The sequence below is a fragment of the Anomaloglossus baeobatrachus genome, chromosome 1 (genome assembly GCF_048569485.1).
Source record: "Anomaloglossus baeobatrachus isolate aAnoBae1 chromosome 1, aAnoBae1.hap1, whole genome shotgun sequence".
In the NCBI taxonomy this organism is placed as follows: domain Eukaryota; kingdom Metazoa; phylum Chordata; class Amphibia; order Anura; family Aromobatidae; genus Anomaloglossus; species Anomaloglossus baeobatrachus.
Genome location: NC_134353.1, coordinates 134,869,146 through 134,889,279, shown reverse-complemented (window position 1 = coordinate 134,889,279; position 20,134 = coordinate 134,869,146). Strand labels below are relative to the sequence as shown.

Here is a 20,134-nt window from a genome sequence, read left to right as displayed (position 1 = left end):
TAGCAACAGGCAGATACGCGCGTCACTGCTGGTGATGACGCTGGCAATGGGCATTGAATAGCATGTTAGCACACCCCAGTGGGATTGGTAACATGTTAAGAGGGCGAATGAGTACAGGAACTAACGCCCTTGCGACTAGTTCCTGCGCTTATTAGCATATCAAAAAGGATCTTTAGAAATACGTTTTCTAAAAATCTCTGTATCTATGCTACTAAATACAAAGATAGTTAGGCAGGGAATAGAAATAGGCACCCAGAACTTCTCATGGTTATAGGTGCATATTGCACCTGACTGGTTCCCTTTAACTGCTAACAGCAATGTCTGGGCTTCTCACTGGAACCCGGACCCAAATTCAATAGCCACATAAGTATATAGCGGTAGAATTTGGGTCAGGAGACCTGCACCGGTCCAGACTTTGATGCAGATATCTGATCGTGAATATTGGGTGTATGAAGCTAGCTTAAAGGGGATCTGTCACCAGTAGAGATGAGCGGACCCATTGAAATTCGGTTCAGCAGGTAAATAGACTGTAACTAAAGTTCTGCTCTTAAGGCTGCTTTCACACTACGTCTTTTTAACATGCGTCCTGAACGTTTTTTTGCTGCAAAAGCGGATCCTGCTTTTACAGCAAAAAATGCATGCAAACGCATGTCTTATTTTGCAGGATCCTGTCACTGGATGTTTAGGGGCGGGCATTGGAGTCATGTGATCGGGAGTGAGGGGAACTAAACGTGCCAGACTGGGAGCCGGCATCTGACAGCTGCGAGGCTCGTAACCAAGGTAAACATCGGGTATACTTGCTTGGATACCCGATATTTACTTTGGTCACGAGCGTCTGCAGTTGCTAGGAGCTGGGCTCCCTGCACACGCTACCAACGTAAACATCGGGTAACTAAGATAAGTGGTTACCCGATATTTACCTTGGTTACGAGTGTCCGCAGCTCTCAGGTGGGGGAGAGGGAGGGGGAGAGACAGAGAGAGAGGGAGGAGAGAGAGGGGGAGAGACAGAGAGGGAGGAGAGAGATAGACTGATCACGGAGGCTGGCTTCTGGGCATGCTCAGTAGAGTAAGCAGGATCCTGCCAGCAGCACGCCAGCGTTCACATGCGTTTGCATGCTGTTTAGTCAGGATCCAGTAATTTGCAGAAGTTGGACGCAGCTCAAAAACGCTACAAGTAGCGTTTTTGAAAGATGTTAAAAAACTGCAAGTCGCTGGATCCTCACTATAACGCACGCAAACGCAGGTGAACGCATGTTAACGCAAGTCCATTGCAAATACATTGAAATGAAAACGCATTTGCACTGGATCCGTTTCTGCGTTAAAAAAACGTTCAGGACGCATGTTAAATAAACGTAGTGTGAAAAGAGCCTAACCCGGACTTGATGTGAAATCCACTGGAGTTCACTGATTGGGCAGTTTGAGTCTCCGCCCACATACAGCCAGCCATAAACAGAGCACTTCCGGAGGAGGATGGGCAGGTTTCTTATTTGTACACACTGCATCTGATAAAGCTGATTTTTCGCCCAGTGTGAGCCATTCATACACTGCAAGCGGCTCGCACTGGGCCGAGCAACGATCATACCCGAGCACAGCGATGCTGAAGTGTGGGGTTTACATGCGTAAAGCAGCCGAACCTGAACAGTGATTTTTTTGTAAAGTTCGTGTTGATACAAACACCAATCTTTACTGTTCATTTCACTGATTTCTAGAGGAAGGTGAAATCAGGATCAGTTGCTTACATTAAGAAAGATTAAAAATCCAAAAGCTAATAAAAGAAAATAATAATGATATGGCATGATTGGACTTTTTTTGTATCTTTGGCCGTATGTACTGGTTTTCTCTAATCTTTTTATAATATTGTACTTTCTCGCAGGTTATTGGACTCATGTACATCTTTTCTTGGCCATTCCTGACATAGTTCTTCCTTGTTCTTAAACATTGACAGACAGGGAGCTGGAGCGCAGTGTAAATATCCACGTGTGTGGTGCACAGGATGTCAGGGTAGTCTTTCTCATTGTTTATTATGTTTGACCACAAGGTTGACGAATATGGAAGAATTTTAAGGTTGTGAGATTTCCCCAGGACTATTAATGTAAGCCGATCACGGCAGGAGAGACACGTCTGACCGGCAACCACCCATAATTCTGTAAAGCACAGTCGCATTGGATAATAATCTGTAAAGTATGTAAGACATCACACACAATGTCTCACCAACAAAGTCAGAGTAAGACTAGGAGTAATGCTAAATGTGAAGTAGCATCCAGTAGTGGGACCTGGTAGACTTAATATATAGTATATATGCCTGCCTTGTTCTTTATACTCCGGTAATCCTGTCACTCCGCTCGGACTAGTCTTTAGTCTACACTGTTTCATATCAGGCATATTAGTTCAAGATGGTCCTGCACGAATTCCAGAAGGTGCCACCTAGGCCCAAGCACCTGGCTCCTCTCAGTCTGTGCAGTTTCTCCCCTCCAGCGGTGGCGGGGGAGAAGGGGGCCATAGGTTTTTAGCAGATGAATGGGAGGACCAGGCCATGTGGCTGAGGGAGTGAATGAATGACTTTGTTTATTTGTCTTTTTCCTCTGACTGTTATTGAAAACACCGATATCTATGTTGCCCCTGAATGGCTTCCTGCTGTCACCAATATGCTAAAAGTTGCTTTATGATAAATGAGCCTATTGATGGACACGAGCCTTTTATGATGGCGCACATTCCCTTTTCTTATGTAAACGTGATCATTTATAATTCAGGGGCCCCACACACAATAGATCGCTATCGCTGCAGCCGTCTCTGGACTCCTCCATACATAAGTGGACTTGCATATCAGTGGGTTCGGCCATTGGTAGTCCATTGTGTATGAGGATCTTTAGACATTGAGATTTTGTTTTGAAGGAGAAGCTCAATTTGTAGAACTTTTAATATTTGTATACAAAATGTTCACACTGTTCTTAGTGGTGTAGAACCCATGACGCCACTTCTCCTTCCTGACCAGTAGAAATGGTGACAGTTGTTTGAAGGGCAACAGCACTTATGGAGTATTGATCGGTATTCCATGTGCTAAATCCACCTCAATTAGCAAAAATCTGACTGACGACAGTCTTGGAGGAGAACAGCCCTCTGAATGCTTCTGACTGTTTTAAATTACGGTAAATCTGTCACCAGGTCCTTGTTCGCTAATCAGAGCAGTATGATGAAAGGGCAGAGACCCTGTTTCCAGCGATGAGTCACTTACTATGCTGTTTGGTGTAGTTTGATAATATCTCCACTTTATCAGCAGTAGATTATCATTAAAAGACTAAAGGCCCCGTCACACTAAGCAACATCGCTAGCAACATCGCTGCTAACGAACAACTTTTGTGACGTTGCTAGCGATGTTGCTGTGTGTGACATCCAGCAACAACCTGGCCCCTGCTGTGAGGTCGTTGGTTGTTGCTGAATGTCCTGGGCCATTTTTTAGTTGTTGCTGTCCCGCTGTGAAGCACAGATCGCTGTGTGTGACAGCGAAACAGCAACAACTAAATGTGCAGGCAGCAGGAGCCGGCTTCTGCGGAGGCTGGTAACCAATGTAAACATCGGGTAACCAAGAAGCCCTGTCCTTGGTTACCCGATATTTACCTTTGTTACCAGCCTCCCCCGCTCTCACTGTCAGTGCCGGCTCCTGCTCTGTGCACATGTAGCTGCAGCACACATCGGGTTAATTAACCCGATGTGTGCTGTAACTAGGAGAGCAGGGAGCCAGCGCTAAGCATTGTGCGCTGCTCCCTGCTCTGTGCACATTTAGCTGCAGCACACATCGGGTAATTAACCCGATGTGTGCTGTAACTAGGAGAGCAGGGAGCCAGCGCTCAGTGTGCGCTGCTCCCTGCTCTCTGCACGTGTAGCTCCGTGCAGTGGTAACCAAGGTAAATATCGGGTTGTTTTCCCGATATTTACCTTAGTTACCAAGCGCAGCATCTTCCACGCGGCGCTGGGGGTTGGTCACTGGTTGCTGGTGAGCTCACCAGCAACTTGTGTAGCGACGCTCCAGCGATCCCTGCCAGGTCAGGTTGCTGGTGGGATCGCTGGAGCGTCGCTAGTGTGACATCTCACCAGCAACCTCCTAGCAACTTACCAGCGATCCCTATCGTTGTTGGGATCGCTGGTAAGTTGCTTAGTGTGACGGTACCTTAATTAATAAACCTTCTGCCATGTAGGTATCCTTATTTGTTAGCTCTGTATAAGCCTATTCCACTGATTGTCAGCTTTTTGCCTGTGCACAGTGTATACAGAAAGCTGTCAATCAGTGGTATGGATGGGGTTATACAGAGCACAGCCATGGCCGGGTACTTCAAATCCACCTCCCTTTCAAATTGATAGGAGGCAGATGTGCAGTAACCGGCCGCAGCTACTATCAGAAGACAAATAATCAGAAAAAATGGAGTCATATTCCAAAGAGAATTTAAAAGTATAGCTTTATTAGATGTAATATATGATAAAAACCACACACTGTGTAAAAGAGGGGGAGAGATAAAGTGCAAACAAGTAGGGCAGCAAAGTTACCGTGGATAAAGTGACCTGGGAGCGCAAATAGTGTAGTGGCCACAATGCAGAGTGTACCAGAATTGCAGCTGACACGCACAAGGTGCACCTCATATAAATGGTAATAAAGTCAGGTACTATCGACGCCTGAATCAGCCACAGAATCAATAGGGTACATTAACCCCTACTAGGTGTGGGAATCCCCATAGCAACCGCGCTTAGGACATCTATGACATGCATATAATACGTATACAGATGCAATATACATCCCCCATGTCAAAATAGCTGCCTGTCAAGATGTCCAGAAAGCACGGACGCAGGGGGGGAAAGGAAACCCACACCCTCCAGTAAATAAGTATATGTGGGGAGATTCAGGCGTGGAGAGCCTAGCACATGCAGGTAATAAGGATTAACCAGCTGCAAGTCAGGGACAAACCGCGGCCACAATATCATGTGAAATATAAGTCAAAGTTGCTCACCCATATTAGACAACCCACGGCAATTGGTGTCCAGGGGGCCCCGACGCTGCGTTTCGCGTAGGGCTTCCTCAGGGGGCCATGCAGTAAACATGTGTGTCGGGCAATTTATAGCCCAAAGTGACCGTGAAATAACTATCAGAATTGCGCATGCACGGCGTGAGCAGACGCCGCAAGCGCATCACTTCCGGCCTCAGAGTGGTGACGCGGGTCAGGGAAATCCCTGGTGACGTCACGTAATCCCGCCCTCACCACTCACTGAAGCCTTCTGGGATGCGCCCCAGCTGTCAGTCCACGGCGCGCATGCGCAGTAGCATGTCACGGGCAGACAATGTTTAAGAAGACGTAAGGGGAGTAAGTATAGGAGCAGAAATTATACATAAGGTTAATTCCATACACAGATGACAGTCGTAACATTGCGATACATATAGGAGGAGAAAAACGGCATTTATAGGCTGGTATGAGACATAACTTGTTTTTCGCTCCAAAAAAGATGACGACATCTGTTGTATGAGTAAAAAAATCCCTGACACCTAATAGAAACAGGAATAGAAAAACATATATAAGAATAATAAAATGACACACAAAATTAAAACTAAGGACTCAAAAAAATCCAGAGTAAATTTATAAAAAAGGAGCAAAGCTCTGCTGCTCATTAAGGCCACTAGGTTTAAGTGTGCCCAAGATGTGAATCCAGCGACATTCGCGCTGCGCCAGAAGGCGCTTCATATCGCCACCTCTAGACCCCATCCTAACCTGTTCAATTCCACGAACTTTAAACCCAGAAGGATCACAATTATAAAAAGCATGGAAATGTCTGGGTATCGGTTTAAGGAGAGCTGGCTCCTCAGCGGTGCGTGCTGCCAAACTATCTCTTACGTGTTCGCGCGTGCGAACACGTAACTCTCTAGAGAGACTATCAGAAGACGGTTGATCGACAGGGGTGCCACATGTCAGACCCTGGCCAATCAGACATTGATGACCTATCCCTAAGATAGCCCATCAATGTTAAAATAGTGGGCAACTTCTTTAACAAACTCATATCTTTCTACCGTATGTCATAAAGAATGTGCCTACCAATTCAAATTAGCTGTTGAAAATTGTAATATGTAAATGTGTCTTTCTGCAATCGGTCCTGGTGGGCTTTGGAAAGCTGATATTGGCGCTCTCTTACTAGATAAAAGATAAAGATGGAAATTTCTTTACTGTTTCCTGTGAACATGTATGATCCGAAACAGATGGGAATAATTAGCTAATCTTATCACTGAGCTAAAAGGCTATTAGCAAATGTAGATATAGCCACTAGCATTGTGTGACCCATACTGGAAGCGAACGCACCTCACACTCTAAATGATCATCACCTAAGAGCTTAGCAAGGAATATTTAATGATTTGGCGCTCCTGAAGAAAGAAAATCAGACAACTATTTCAAGTTTTAATTGGTAATTATATGTAATACATTTAGAAGGAATCTGTCAGCCGGATTTCACAATCCCAAATATATATATATATATATATATATATATATATATATATATATATATATATATATATAATCTTTCAAAGACAGGTCCAGCAATATTTATACATAGCCAGTCTGTTCCTCCATTACTGAGAATTCAACAAAGGAGGCTGTAGATCTGAAGCCTCTGTCACTCCAGCTCTATTCCCAGCCTAGTGACATTTTCTCCTGCTTGGCTAAGACCTCCTTTGCATGAAGGTGCACTGGATAGAGGCTGCCACTTAGAAGGATCTTGAAGTCAGAGGTACCATCTGACTTCTCAATAATGGAGGAATGGGCTGGCCATTATCAATCAATTACAATCAATTACATAATTGTATTGATTGTCTTGCTGGACTCGCCTTTGAAAGAGCAACATGCGCATATAAATAGCTTTTCGGGGTAAAATCCTGCTGAGATTCCCTTAAAAGGTTTTGCATTTACAGTAGTTGTACTATGATGATGGGTGAAGCCTTCCTCTTTTCGAATTGCCGCTTATGTCTTGTGCATGTGTATAAATATATAACATTTGTTTAAAAGAACAGAGAGTCCTCAGTGGCTGATACCTTTTAATGGCTAACTGAAAAGATGGTAATAATGGCAAGCTTTCAAGACTACTAAGGTCTCATGAAGAGACCTGCGTAATCTCGAAAGCTTGCCTTTATTACCATCTTTTCAGTTAGCCATTAAAAGGTATCAACCACTGAGGACTCTCTGTTCTTTTAAACAATTCTTTTAAACAATTATTTCATCACTCCTGGCCAACACGGTACAAAGATATATTATACCTGTATATATATATATATATATATATATATATATATATATATATATATATATATACATATATATATATATACTGTAGTGACTATATGAATGCTCTCTGTGCTGGAATTTCCTGGGGCTCCTGGATAACAGGTCATTGGCGGTAAGCCATTGAAGTCTGATCCGTTTGCTGTGTGGCAGTGGTATGTGAGTCTCCTAACACTTTGTTGGTATGTGGTACTACTTTGTATATACTTTGTACTGTACACGTACAGTCTTGCTAGAAAGCTCTAAATGCCTGTGCAACTTTTGAGAATGTCAACCTCGAGTACAAAGCCGCAGTCAGTGATGCAAATGAAGTAATTCTTCAACTGTCATCACGTTGCTGTGAAAGGGCTGGCATGCCATCTCCTTCTAGGAATTGTGTTATTAGAGTATGCCTTCCTCTTCTACTAACTGGCTCTGTACATCTGACTCTCAAAGGCACACAAAAGACCCTTTATTGAATTCTCTAATCTCATCGTAAGTACGCTCAAGTACAAAGGAGTAAGAAGGAAGCGGGGAGGAAATGGCAGAAGAAAACATTGGCTTTTTCAGCAAGTTGGATAAAATTATCAGCAATACCGGACTTACATAAGCAGAATTGTATATCTACAGGCTGGGTTGCTTTTTAGGAGGGTCATGAAGAGTTGACAAGCAAGCACTAGCGTAAAAAATAAGAAAAATGAACCATTACTACTCTGACTTATGCTAAGTGGCCAAAGCATACTGTTGAGAATTGACCATGTATTATGGTGACAAGACCTGGTGAGATTGGCTGATAGGAAACAGAAGTGGATCTGTACATACTCACAACATCTGGCGGGGCAAGTATCCCTGAAAGAGTCAGGAGTGATGATAAGCAAATCTTCCCCTGCTGTTCCAAGGAGCCAGAATGGCCAGGAGGATGTCTGAGTTCTAGGTTGCGGTGCCATCTGTTTGACTTTTGTTCTTAAACTCCCCAAGTTAACCAACAGACATTTAATAAACACAACAGTTATCCCGCCATTCACAAAAACATAATCTATCACCAACAATTTCTTTATAAACAGGATTTAAAAAAAAAAAAGTGCAATGATTGAAACCTTTTTGCCAAGGAAAATCCAAAATTAGAATGAAATTACAAATCTCGATTTGTAAAAACAAATTGAGTAAAATGTTGTAGATACTATGGTTGTAGAAATAACATTTAGAGACCAAAAACATACTATTAGATTATGACCATCAATGTTAAAGAGGTGGGTCACTGCTCTGCAATAGTGGCCAAATCCCTGTAAAACTGATGGGGAAGGCTTTTTCAAAGTATATTGTTCAGTCAATTTTACCTGTGGGTGGCGCTATCGCAGTCTAATCATCCCCATGAAGTGACACCCTGGGGCACCATGACTTCTCAGATCCGGTTGACCTGACATCACCGCGTCCGGCCCCAGTCTCCCTGAGTGACTGGCCTGTGTGCGGTGTTTCACCGCTTCTGCTTCTGGCGCTCTGCAGTGAAGGAGAGCGTGAACGACATGCTGCGCTGTGACGCTAGGCTGTGATAAGCAGTGAAACGCCACCCACAGCCCAGTCACTCAGGAAGACCAGGGTCAGCCACGGTGATGTCAGGTCAACTCAAAGTTGACGTCACACCACCGGATCCCAGAGGTCACGGAGCCCGGGGGGGGGTCACTTCGTGGGCATGAATGGACTGCAATAGTGCCGCTCAGAGGCAGAATTGGCTGATCAAGGTATTTAGAAAAAGCCTACCCCATCAGTTTTACAGGCCACAATTGCAGAGTAGTGAACCACCCCTTTAAGAATAACTTTGTGGCAAGCAGTTGCCATAAATCCTGTAATATTTGTCCTATGAATGAATTTTCTGGCCGATAAACTATTGATAAATTCCGTAATAGCCAATTGGGGCCCCTCATTCTGGATCTCTTTCGGGAGGACTAGGCCTTTCCTTCGTTGACTTTTTAATGAACGACATGTCATTTTAAATTTAGTTATATCCTACTAAAAAAAATCTTTTCTTCAATTATTTCATGGTAGTACATTCCTTTATTATGACAAAGTATGTGATTCCCCTTGGTACTTTAGGGGATTTTTTTCTCATTACTTTAAAATTTGGACGGTACAACGGAGAACTATTATGGTTTTAAGTTGTTTGACTCTCTTTTAATTAGAAAATATTCGTAACTTTATTTTATCAAAAAATGTAAGTTCTTTGGCTTGGAAAATGTTATCATTTATGTGCAAGTTCTAGGATGTGGTCCTCAAGTCCCAGGAAGCGTGTTAATATAGCCTAATAGTTCCCAGCTCTATACACAAAAGAGATCAGCAAAACTTCATTTAGAAGCACAAACCTAGCTTTGTGAACCCATCTAACAAATAAGGCTGCTTCCAATAAAAATTTCCTGTTTCCTTCCCCCTCGTTTGCCTGTTGCATGCGTATTACAATACAGCAGTACAGGAGAGATTTCCTGGTGCATGTTATGTGCTGCATCTTCCAGAATTCCTAGCAAACAATAAGATCTTATCTTTGTTCTGTAATTTTCAAAAGACAAACTAGGCTAGAAAACTAGTGGCTCTCTCTATGTCCGTATACATGACAATATAATATACATACTTTTTACAAACTAAATGTAGAAGTTGTAACTTTTACTAAGTTCTACAATGTAAAAAAAAATATTTCCAAGGACGTTGCTAGTCTTCAGAGACTCTTTATTAAAAAACTGTTGTTGCTGGGGAAATTTGTGGCCAGCAAGTGACATATTAAAAACAGATACGCCTTGATGCTGGCTGCTGGGCTGACATATGTGTTGCTGGGGAAATTTTTAGCCAGCAAGGGACATATTTAAAAGAGCTACGCCTTGATGCTGGCTGCTGGGCTCACATATGTTGTTGCTGGGGAAATTTGTAGCCAGCAAGGGACACATTAAAAAGAGATATGCCTTGATGCTGGCTGCTGGGCTCACATAAAACTGGCCTTTTTTATGCTCTAAGTGTCTCAATTTTTTTTTATTTTCTTAGCAATAATGCATGTCCAAATTCTTATATTCAATGTTTGCATGCTTTAGCGTTTCAGAGTGCAGCGGTATATTTGTTTGTGAAATTTGTAGCTAGCCATACATTTTGACTATGACTATATTTACTAAATTCTACAATGCAAAAAAAAAAATATTTCCAAGAGCATTGCAAATCTTCTGAAACTCTTTATTAATTAACTGTTGTTGCTGGGGAAATTTGTAGCCAGCAAGGGACACATTAAAAAGAGATACGCCTTGACGCTGGCTGCTGGGCTCACCTAAAACTGGCCTTTTTTATGCTCTAAGTGTCTCGGTTTTTTTATTTATTTTCTTAGCAGTAATGCATGTCCAAATTCTTATATTCAATGTTTGCATGCCTTAGCATTTCAGAGTGCAGCGGTATATTTGTTTGTGAAATTGTAGCTAGCCATACATTTTGACTATGACTATATTTACTAAATTCTACAATGTAAAAAAAAAATATTTCCAAGAGCATTGATAATCTTCTGAAACTCTTTATTAAAAAACTGTTGTTGCTGGGGAAATTTGTAGCCAGCAAAAGACCCATTAAAAAGAGATATGCCTTGATGCTGGCTGCTGGGCTCACATATGTTTTTGCTGGGGAAATTTGTAGCCAGCAAGGGACACATTAAAAATAAATACGCCTTGACCTTGGTTGCTGGGCTCACCTAGAACTGGCCTTTTTTATGCTCTTAAGTGTCTCAATTTTTTAATTTATTTTCTTAGCAGTAATGCATGTCCAAATTCCTATATTCAATGTTTGCATGCCTTAGCATTTCAGTGCACAGTAGTATATTTGTTAGAGAAATTTGTAGCTAGCCATACATTTTGACTGGTGATTACTGCTGTGGAAATGCTTTATTGCATTGTTGCCGCTGGACTCCTAAGGCCCCCATTTACATTAAATAAAAGTTGTCCAAATCTGCCAATGGGATCAAATGACCATGTAGTAGCTATGGGGCTTCCCAATGGTCCCCATATAAGAAATGTTGAGGTTAATGATCAGACTGTTCAAATTCACTCACCTAAGCCTTTTTTGTCAGTGGGGAGATAAGCTGCTGACAGAGAATTCTGGCCGAGGCTCTCATAGAGGTTGCCATAGCTGAGCATTCTCGTGTATATAGGAGTTAAGTGAGTTGTTTTTAGCCATCTATCTAATGTATTTAGCCAACTTTTGGGTGTGTTCACAACTCGCTTATGTGTTATAGTTGAAGTTGGTGTTGAGAAATCTCCCTCAACATATGCTAAACATACCCACAGGCCTCATCACCACCAAATGAGGACAGAAGACTTTGCTTATCTCTTCTCTGCCATGATGGTATATAAAAATGGTCTGACTGTGCATACAGTGGACAATCACAAAAAAGTATACTGTGCCTTCCTTGGGAGGTATAGGTCAGGAATTTCCCTGGCATGTGTCTTATGGAGGCTCAGATGTGATCTGAACATAGCCTAACATCTAAGAGTGGTAGATCAGGAAAACCCAGTACTGTTTATGAAGATTGCAGATCACTGTGGTATAGTTGTGGTCCCCATCCTAGTATATATGGACCTCATCCAAGTAGATATGTCTCCCATTTTGGCATATGTGATCTCACATCCTGGTATATATTGCCCTCATCCTGGTTTATATGTTCCATCCTGGTATATATGGCTCTCATCTTGGGCACTTCCAGTTATATATGGTCCCCATCCTGGCATATATGGCCCTCATCCAAGTAGATATGTCCCCCATTTTGGTATATGTGATCTCACATCCTGGTATATATTGCCCTCATCCTGGTATATATGTTCCATCCTGGTATATATGGCTCTCATCTTGGGCACTTCCTGTTATATATGGTCCCCATCCTGGTATATATGGCCCTCATCCAAGTAGATATGTCTCTCATTTTGGTATATGTGATCTCACACCTTGGTATATATTGCCCTCATCCTGGTATATACAGTATGTTCCATCCTGGTATATATGGCTCTCATCTTGGTCACATCCTGGTATATATGATCCCCATCTTGGGACAATTCTGGTATATATGTCCTTCATCCTGGTATATGATACCCTTCCTGGTATATATATATCCCTCATCCTGGTATATATGTCCCTCATCATGGACCCATCCTGGTTTATGTGCTTCCAATTAGGCCGTACACAAACAAATAAAAAATTATACACACCCACCTGTGTGCGGTGTCCTCTTTGATGCCGGCAAGTGACTTCATTGTGTAAGCGGTGTAGTGCATGACATTACTGCCATGCGCCTCCAGTTACTCATTGTCAGCTTCAGTAATTTTCACTGCTCTGCACACCCCGGATTATGGAAGTAAGCAGCAGTGAATATCCATTCTCTTTTATAGCAGACACATGTGCTCTCTCCGCCCCTGCCACTGCAGGAAGCCATCAGTTATGTAATCACGTGTGCACGCTATTAAAGAAAATATATATTCACTGCTCCTCACTCCAATAATCACACCCACCTCTCGGTGCTGATTCAGTGCCAAGAGTAGAGTTTGATTATGGAGTCGCGGGGAGCATTGAATATTCATTTTCTTTATCTGTGGGCACACTGTTAGTGCTAATGCCTACTTCTGCCTTCTGCCACACTGCACCTGTGAACTGCTCCTCCGCCACCACCAGCCCCCATAGCCACAGACTATAAAATGCACTTACCTCTTTCCTCCAAAATTGTTGGGGAAAAAAGTGCATCTTATAGTCCGAAAAATACAGTATTTCTTTGCCTCTAGACACTAAAAAGCTGATATACTTGGATAGTATTAACCATAATGAGTGTTGGTTGGATACAATTTAACAATGGATACTTTAAGATGACCAAAATCAAACTTCTAACCATGTGAAAAGAGGACTACCATATATAAAATGATCATCTACAAGTCTAAAGATGTTTCTTTCTCAGTGTGTTTTCAGAAAAATCATTTATCCTTGTTCCGATGTCATTGATCAGCTAAGTCCAGTTTGAATGACTTTAGTGTCCATTATGCACACTAACTATATGTATGGCCTCTGTTGGCAAAATGACAATTCACCAGACAATTGTTTAACTGAGCATTTTTCGCATTCTATTTTATATATATATATATATATATATATATATATATACAGTACAGACCAAAAGTTTGGACATACCTTCTCATCTCTAGAACAACTGTTAAGAGGAGACTTTGTGCAGCAGGCCCTCATGGTAAATAGCTGCTAGGAAACCACTGCTAAGGGCAGGCCACAAGCAGAAGAGACTTGTTTGGGCTAAAGAACATGAGGAATGGCCATTAGACCAGTGGAAATCTGTGCTTTGATCTGATGAGTCCAAATTTGAGATCTTTGGATCCAACCACCGTGTCTTTGTAGAAAAGGTGAACGGATGGACTCTACATGGCTGGTTCCCACCGTAAAGCATGGAGGAGGAGGTGTGATGGTATGGGGGCGTTTTGCTGGTGACACTGTTGGCTATTTATTCAATGTGAATCTACAATTTTTAGAGTCCTGAAAATAAAGAAAACTCTTTGAATGAGGTGTGTCCAAACTTTTGGTCTGTACTGTATATATCTATATATATATATATATATATATATATATATAAATGCATGTCATTGTTGTGAACACATTGGATCACTGGTCTTATGTGCTTGGGGGGACTCTTGACTCTCCCCACATAGATGATGTTGGAGTAAAGAATCATCCAATCCGATTTCTAACTGCCATTGTTTTTGTTCTCCAGGAAATAAGCCGCTACCAGAGAATGATTCTGGCTATGGCTCTCTCATAGAGAACACGGAGGTGGTCGGCCATGAATCCTCTATATGGGGAACTTGGGAAGAGATAGCTGTTGACCAAACGGTCGTTTGGCCGATAGCTATCTTATGTGTATGGGAAGGTCCATGTGATACATTTGATTAGAATACTGAACACGATATTCCGATACCTAGCCTTCTAAGTTCTTGAATCTTTGGCCAAGACAGACATTATTCTGTCTTTGAAATCTAAGTGGTCTTGTTTTTTTGCTATATAGAACATTATCTATATTGGTTTATTATTTCTTCTTCTGAATAAAGGGGGTTGTGTTTGGTTAACCCTACAATCTCCTAAAGTAGGTTGCTCCTTTTAAATTATCTCAGTTGATGATACCGTATCATTGAATGTCAGCCTTGTGTTTCTATATTACAGTTAGTTTCCTTTACCATGAACACACATCTCAATCTACAGTCTGTTTTTTGTCTTCATTCTTCATAAGAATTTAAGCTGGGTTCACGCTCGAGTTGTCCGATATGAGCTGGTGACATAGTGTGTGAGCCATTTCCTCTTTGTGAGGATGTTGTAACCAAAGAGCCTTTCTTCTGTATCAACTCATCTCTCGTAAATGTTGGCTGGAATCCACAAGCTCCTTTCTGTACGTGCCTCTGTCCTGCCTTTTTCTTTTTCAAGGGATCTTTTTATGTAATCCTGTAAATTGCGTAAATTAAATTCCAGAGCCTGCTCTTTTCAGACGTATTAGTTTTTACAGTAGGTGACTTGTCAAAAGCTGAACCCATATTGAAGTCCTATGTGCTACGTTCCATGTTTTTTTTCTAACCTGAGGCAGAAGTAAACAGCAAAAGCCCAGTTTTGTAAATACTTGTCATTCAGTAAGACCCCATCCTCCATCCTCTGGTTTCCTCTAATGACTTGATCAATGTGTAAATCATTACAGCTACTGAGCGGAGACCCAAACACTGGGATTATGAGAAGTGACCTACAACTCTTTCTGTACTCCCCAAATCCATTTCACTAATTAGAGCTGGAGGGTTAAGAATGGCAGCATTCCTGGCTAGATCTTTTGTAGGAGTCCATGGATAAGTTTGCTGGCCTTGACCTGCCTATTATTACATTTTCCAAGTGTTAAAATTACGGGGTCAAATGTTAAAGGTTTTTTGAATGACCCCAACATGATTTTGTAGAAAATGATGAAGTGTCACAAGTCAATGTTGAGTAGCAATAGTATCTTAACCAAGTAGGTGGTAATATTGTCTACTCGGTTGTGTCTAATGAAGTCTTATTGTCCGAGCACACCAAGAAGGCTGAATGTAGTCAGGGCTGGATAAACAGGGAGAATTTGATTGCTCACCACCTGTTTGCTTGATTAAGCAAAATGTGAAAGAGTCAGTGTTCATTTCACTTAATAGAGTGCTTTTTACACAGTGCTAAAGGATCTGCACTTCTATGGCATCCTGGCTCTTTCTCTTTGGCATGTATGCCACCCTTTCACTTTGAAAAGTTGATATGAAGCTGTGCATAGTCATTATCGCTAACACATCTCCATAAAGAAATTGTATCACTGAATTGAAAATTCAATTAGGGATACAGAAAATAATTTAGGCTGTTAGGACCAAAAACACCAGGCTGTTATCTAATTACCAAAAAATAACTCTCATAGACCTCAGTAGGGAGAGCAGTTTAAAATATGTGGTAATAAACTTATAGACTTATGGTGGATTTCGTTTAAGCACTCTTGGGTTGAATGTCTAGCACCGGTTGAGCATCTTTTGTGGATGTCAAGATAAAAATTGAAGTCCTCTATTGTTGACACCTTTTAATAGATAGTTAAAGGGGTGATTCACTACTCACCATTAGTGGCCACATCGCTGTAAAGCTCATAGTCAATGCTTTTCTCAAATACCTTGTGTGGCACATTCTGCCTCTGAGCGTCGCTATTGCACTTCGCTCATCCCCAACAAGTGACCCCCGGGCTCTGTGACCACTGAGATCCAGTAATGTCACGTCAACTTCCAGTTAACCCGACATCACCGAGGTGGGCTCCAGTCTCCCTAAGTGACTGGGCTGTGGGCAGAGTTTTACCGCTCATCGCAGCCCAGCATCTCGTGCACTCTCTCATTCGCTGCAGAGCGCCGCAAGCAGGAGCAATTCTGGGCTGTGATGTGCGATGAACTCTGCCCACAGCCCAATCACTCAGTGAGAATGGGGCCCACCTCAATGATGTCAAGTCAACTGGAAGTTGATGTGAGACATTATCGGATCTCAAAGGTCCCGGAGCCCGGGGGTTACTTGATGGAGATGAGCACTCCGCAATTACGACACTCACAAGGTATACACAAGGTATTTGAGAAAAGCCTTTCCTATGACTTTTACCGTGATATGGCCACTAATGCTGAGTAGTGAACCACCTCTTAAAAGAATATGAAAAATATCAAGTTTTCGAGACTACTAAAGTCTTCACTATGCCAGTGCAAAGATATTTCTTGGTGCCAAGCAGAGGCGTAACTTGAAGCTCATGGACCCAGATTCAAAATCTCAAACAGGACCCCCAACTATTGCAGAGCTTTAAAGTATTGATCATTTTTCAAGCCCCTCTGCAACCCCTGCACCAACTGTATTTATGTGTCTAGTCATTTCCAATTTATTAGCTCTCCCGCTTCAGCCTTGCCTTTTACATACCTACACATATGGAGTCGACACATAAGCCTCTTGCTTCAGAATTTTATAGTTCTTTGTTTTTTTTTAGATTTGTGTACTATGTTTCTTTTTTTTTTTTTTGCTTTGCCCATGCCATATATGAGTAAAAGATGAGAACTACTACATTTGCTTTATGGCTTCCTATATATTTTTTATTCTTCTTTAAAACTTCACAATAACTAAAAATTAGTTAAAAGTTTCATTTCATGTTGAAAAAGTTAAGTGTGTTTTGTGTTTTTACAATGCAAACCATTGGGATTACCGTTTGGAAATTAAGTAATGTTCACCGTGTTTGCCGTCTGTTATTTATTATGTGAGGATTATTAAGGAAGTCCAAATTTTGGGAAACATTTTTGGGGTGAGTTTAGATATTAGGAGTAGATGGAAAAATCATAATTAACAACTCCTGTTTTTTGTTTTTTAAGTTAACGAGCATGGGCCATGTTGTTACACGGAGGTTGAAAGCATTGATTTGATCCTTAAAATGCTAAGCCTTGGGATAGTGTAAGATTTTCAGGACTGTTTCAAATAAGGCTTTTAAAATGTTAAGCAATCGCAAAAGTTGTTTTAATCAATACCATTTGACAACCACATACTTGAAATAAAGCCCTAAATTCTCATTTCATAAAGCCTTTAAGTATTCTTTGGTCAACCAGGTTAAAAGTGTTCGAATAACATTCACCGCTAAGAGACACGTATATTAAAAGTGATTTAACTAACAATTAAGAGGAAGTCAGAGAAAGTAATCCTCACTTCTAAAAAGAGTCGCTGCCATGAATGACAATGGCCAAAGCCGTGTACTCCTTGTAGTGAATTTACATGGTAATACTGTTTCCATAGAGAGCATAGGAGGTGTACCAAGGAACTTGTTACTCCACAAATCACTAACAGTGGGATTCTGTGTTTTTTTTCTCTTGCAGAAATAGAGGCAAAGGAAGCATGTGATTGGTTACGAGCAGCGGGGTTTCCTCAGTATGCACAATTATATGAAGGTAAGTGCTTCTGCCATAAAGCCACTCTTGTGTCATGCTTTGCTTGTGCAAGACGAAATTTTTTGTACATTATTCATAAGTAGCTCAAAGCCAATATTTCATGTTAGAGATGGGCAAATAGTAACTATTTGTGTTCGGATTATTCATAACAAATCTCAAACTAATATTCCGGTATTCGTCACTAATAACAAATCTAATACAAGTCAATAGGGAACCCAAATATGTTCCTTGTTGTGACGAATATGGAATAGTCCTCGGTATTCGGTAATCATTATCCGAACACAAATAACTACTATTCGCCCATCACCAATTCATATAGATCAGTGAATAGTTTGACCTTTTTCTTAGTTCAATGTTTTGTTCGTGTAGCAAGCAGGAAGAATGAATATTTTCCAGTTTTATAAACCACCAAAAGTATTTGGTAAAATGTACCGTATTTTTCGGATTGTAAGGCGCACTTCTCCCAAAAACTTACAAGGAAAATGAGGGGTATGTCTCTACAATCTGAATGTAGCTTACCGGGAGGTGGAGTATGGGTGCTGCGCAGAAAGTTGTTATTTGCGCAGATGGAGCTCTTTGTTCCATATCTCATCTGCGCACGTGCCGCCTCCAGTCCATTGATCTCCCAGCAGCAGACTTAAGGAAAATGGCACCCAGAGGTGGCGCATGCACAAAGGAGATCTCGGCTTGTCGAGCCGAGAGGTCAATCTGAGCATGCTCCACCTCCGGGCACCATTTCTTTGACCCCGCACTGCCGACAGAGCATCTTGGAGTGGGACACCCAAAACTGGGTCACATCCAGTAAGTGTTTCTAGAAGCTCACAATGTCTGTTGGTGCACTACGAGAATGAAAATGATGTGTGCTGGTGACATCTGATCCATGCTTTTGTAATAGTATTTTGAGGTCACAAGCAACAAAGCAATGTATATCATCCCTAATTGCCAATATATTGCCCACATGGGAAAGTATTTGTTTGTGTTTCTAAGGAGCTGTCCTTGAGTATAGGCTAAAGTCCCCTTTACACACTGCAACATCGCAAACGACATCGCTGTAACGTCACCGGTTTTGTGAGTGTGTCAAACACATCAGCGACCTGGCCCCTGCTGTGAGGTTGCTGATCACTACACATCTCCTTGGTCCTTTGTTTCCCTCTGTGCAGCATGATCGCTAGAAAGTCTCAGTGTGTAAAGGGGACTTTACAGCGACTTCACTTTCAAAAAGCTGCTTTGCAACGTCCCCAATGACTAGCTAGGTCATTCTGCAGGTCCGCATCGCTGCTGCGTCGTTGGCCAGGTCTGCCTGTTTGACAGCTCACCAGCAACTCACCAGAGACTTTGTAGTGATCCTGGCCAGGTTGGGATCGCTGGTGGGATCACTAGAAAGTCTCAGTGTGTAAAGGGGCCTTAAGCTAGTGCACTGTATGGTTATCAGTTTACTTACTACTGATACATTGGTCGCTGCTTTATGTGTACTAAAGTATAAAAGCCCCCATAAATGATTAGAAAATAGTCTTCCAAACATACTGACCATCTGATGTCTATGGAGGCTTTCCGGTTCTTCTCAAACAGATTATGTTGAGGAAGAGAAGGATCTGACATTTTTTTATGTTAACACCCAATCCTTTCGTTCTGAAGATAAGCAGCCAAACTCAATAACATCAAGCTTCAATACCATGTGAATGCATGATCATCAAATGTAAAATGATCAGTTTGTCAAGCAAAATCAAACTAAAAAAAAAAAGTCTATTTAGCACTCAATAGTGATTGAGTTGCTTTATTATGGCATCACTGATCTTGAAGCAGCTTGAAAAAACCAACATATTCACTTGAGGTTGAAATACAGTTGCTGATACAGTAGTAGGCGCCCTATTTAAAGTGTCATTGGCTAATATATAATACTGCACTGCAATCAACCTATGGCCCATTAGATATCGGTAGTGCTCATACTCCTGAGCTGTAAAACCCTTAATACGAAGCGTTCGCTGTTTACCATAAAAGACTCTGATCTCATCCTCTTTGTTGTAGTAGATTATATTACAAGTCCTATGATCATTGGTCTCTGGCTTTAATAACTGGGACATTTCCTGCTTTTCATGAGCGCTCCAAGACAATTGACTAATCGGGGTTTCAATAAAAAAGGCATTGCACTACTGTATGAGCTTGAAAACCCCAAATCTATACTAGGGGCCAAAATGTTGCTGTATTTTCTGTAACTGTGATGCCATAATAAGGAAAGTCGGTCATTGTTGGATGCTGACTCCTCCGTTATTGACTTAGAAGCTGCAAAACATGTCAGGTAGTGATGTAAGCTCCCATTTACATTAGACTAATGTCAACGAAACCTGGTTTGGCCTA

General features: G+C 41.6%; 1 protein-coding gene across 1 annotated transcript in view; it reads left to right on the top strand.

The window, feature by feature from the left end:
- The window catches only part of DLC1 (DLC1 Rho GTPase activating protein), a 709,032-nt gene that overhangs the window by 653,983 nt on the left and 34,915 nt on the right, over window positions 1–20,134 (top strand). Inside the window, 1 exon segment of the mRNA XM_075347073.1 lies at window positions 17,708–17,779. Within this exon segment, the coding sequence (XP_075203188.1) occupies window positions 17,708–17,779 (72 nt within the window).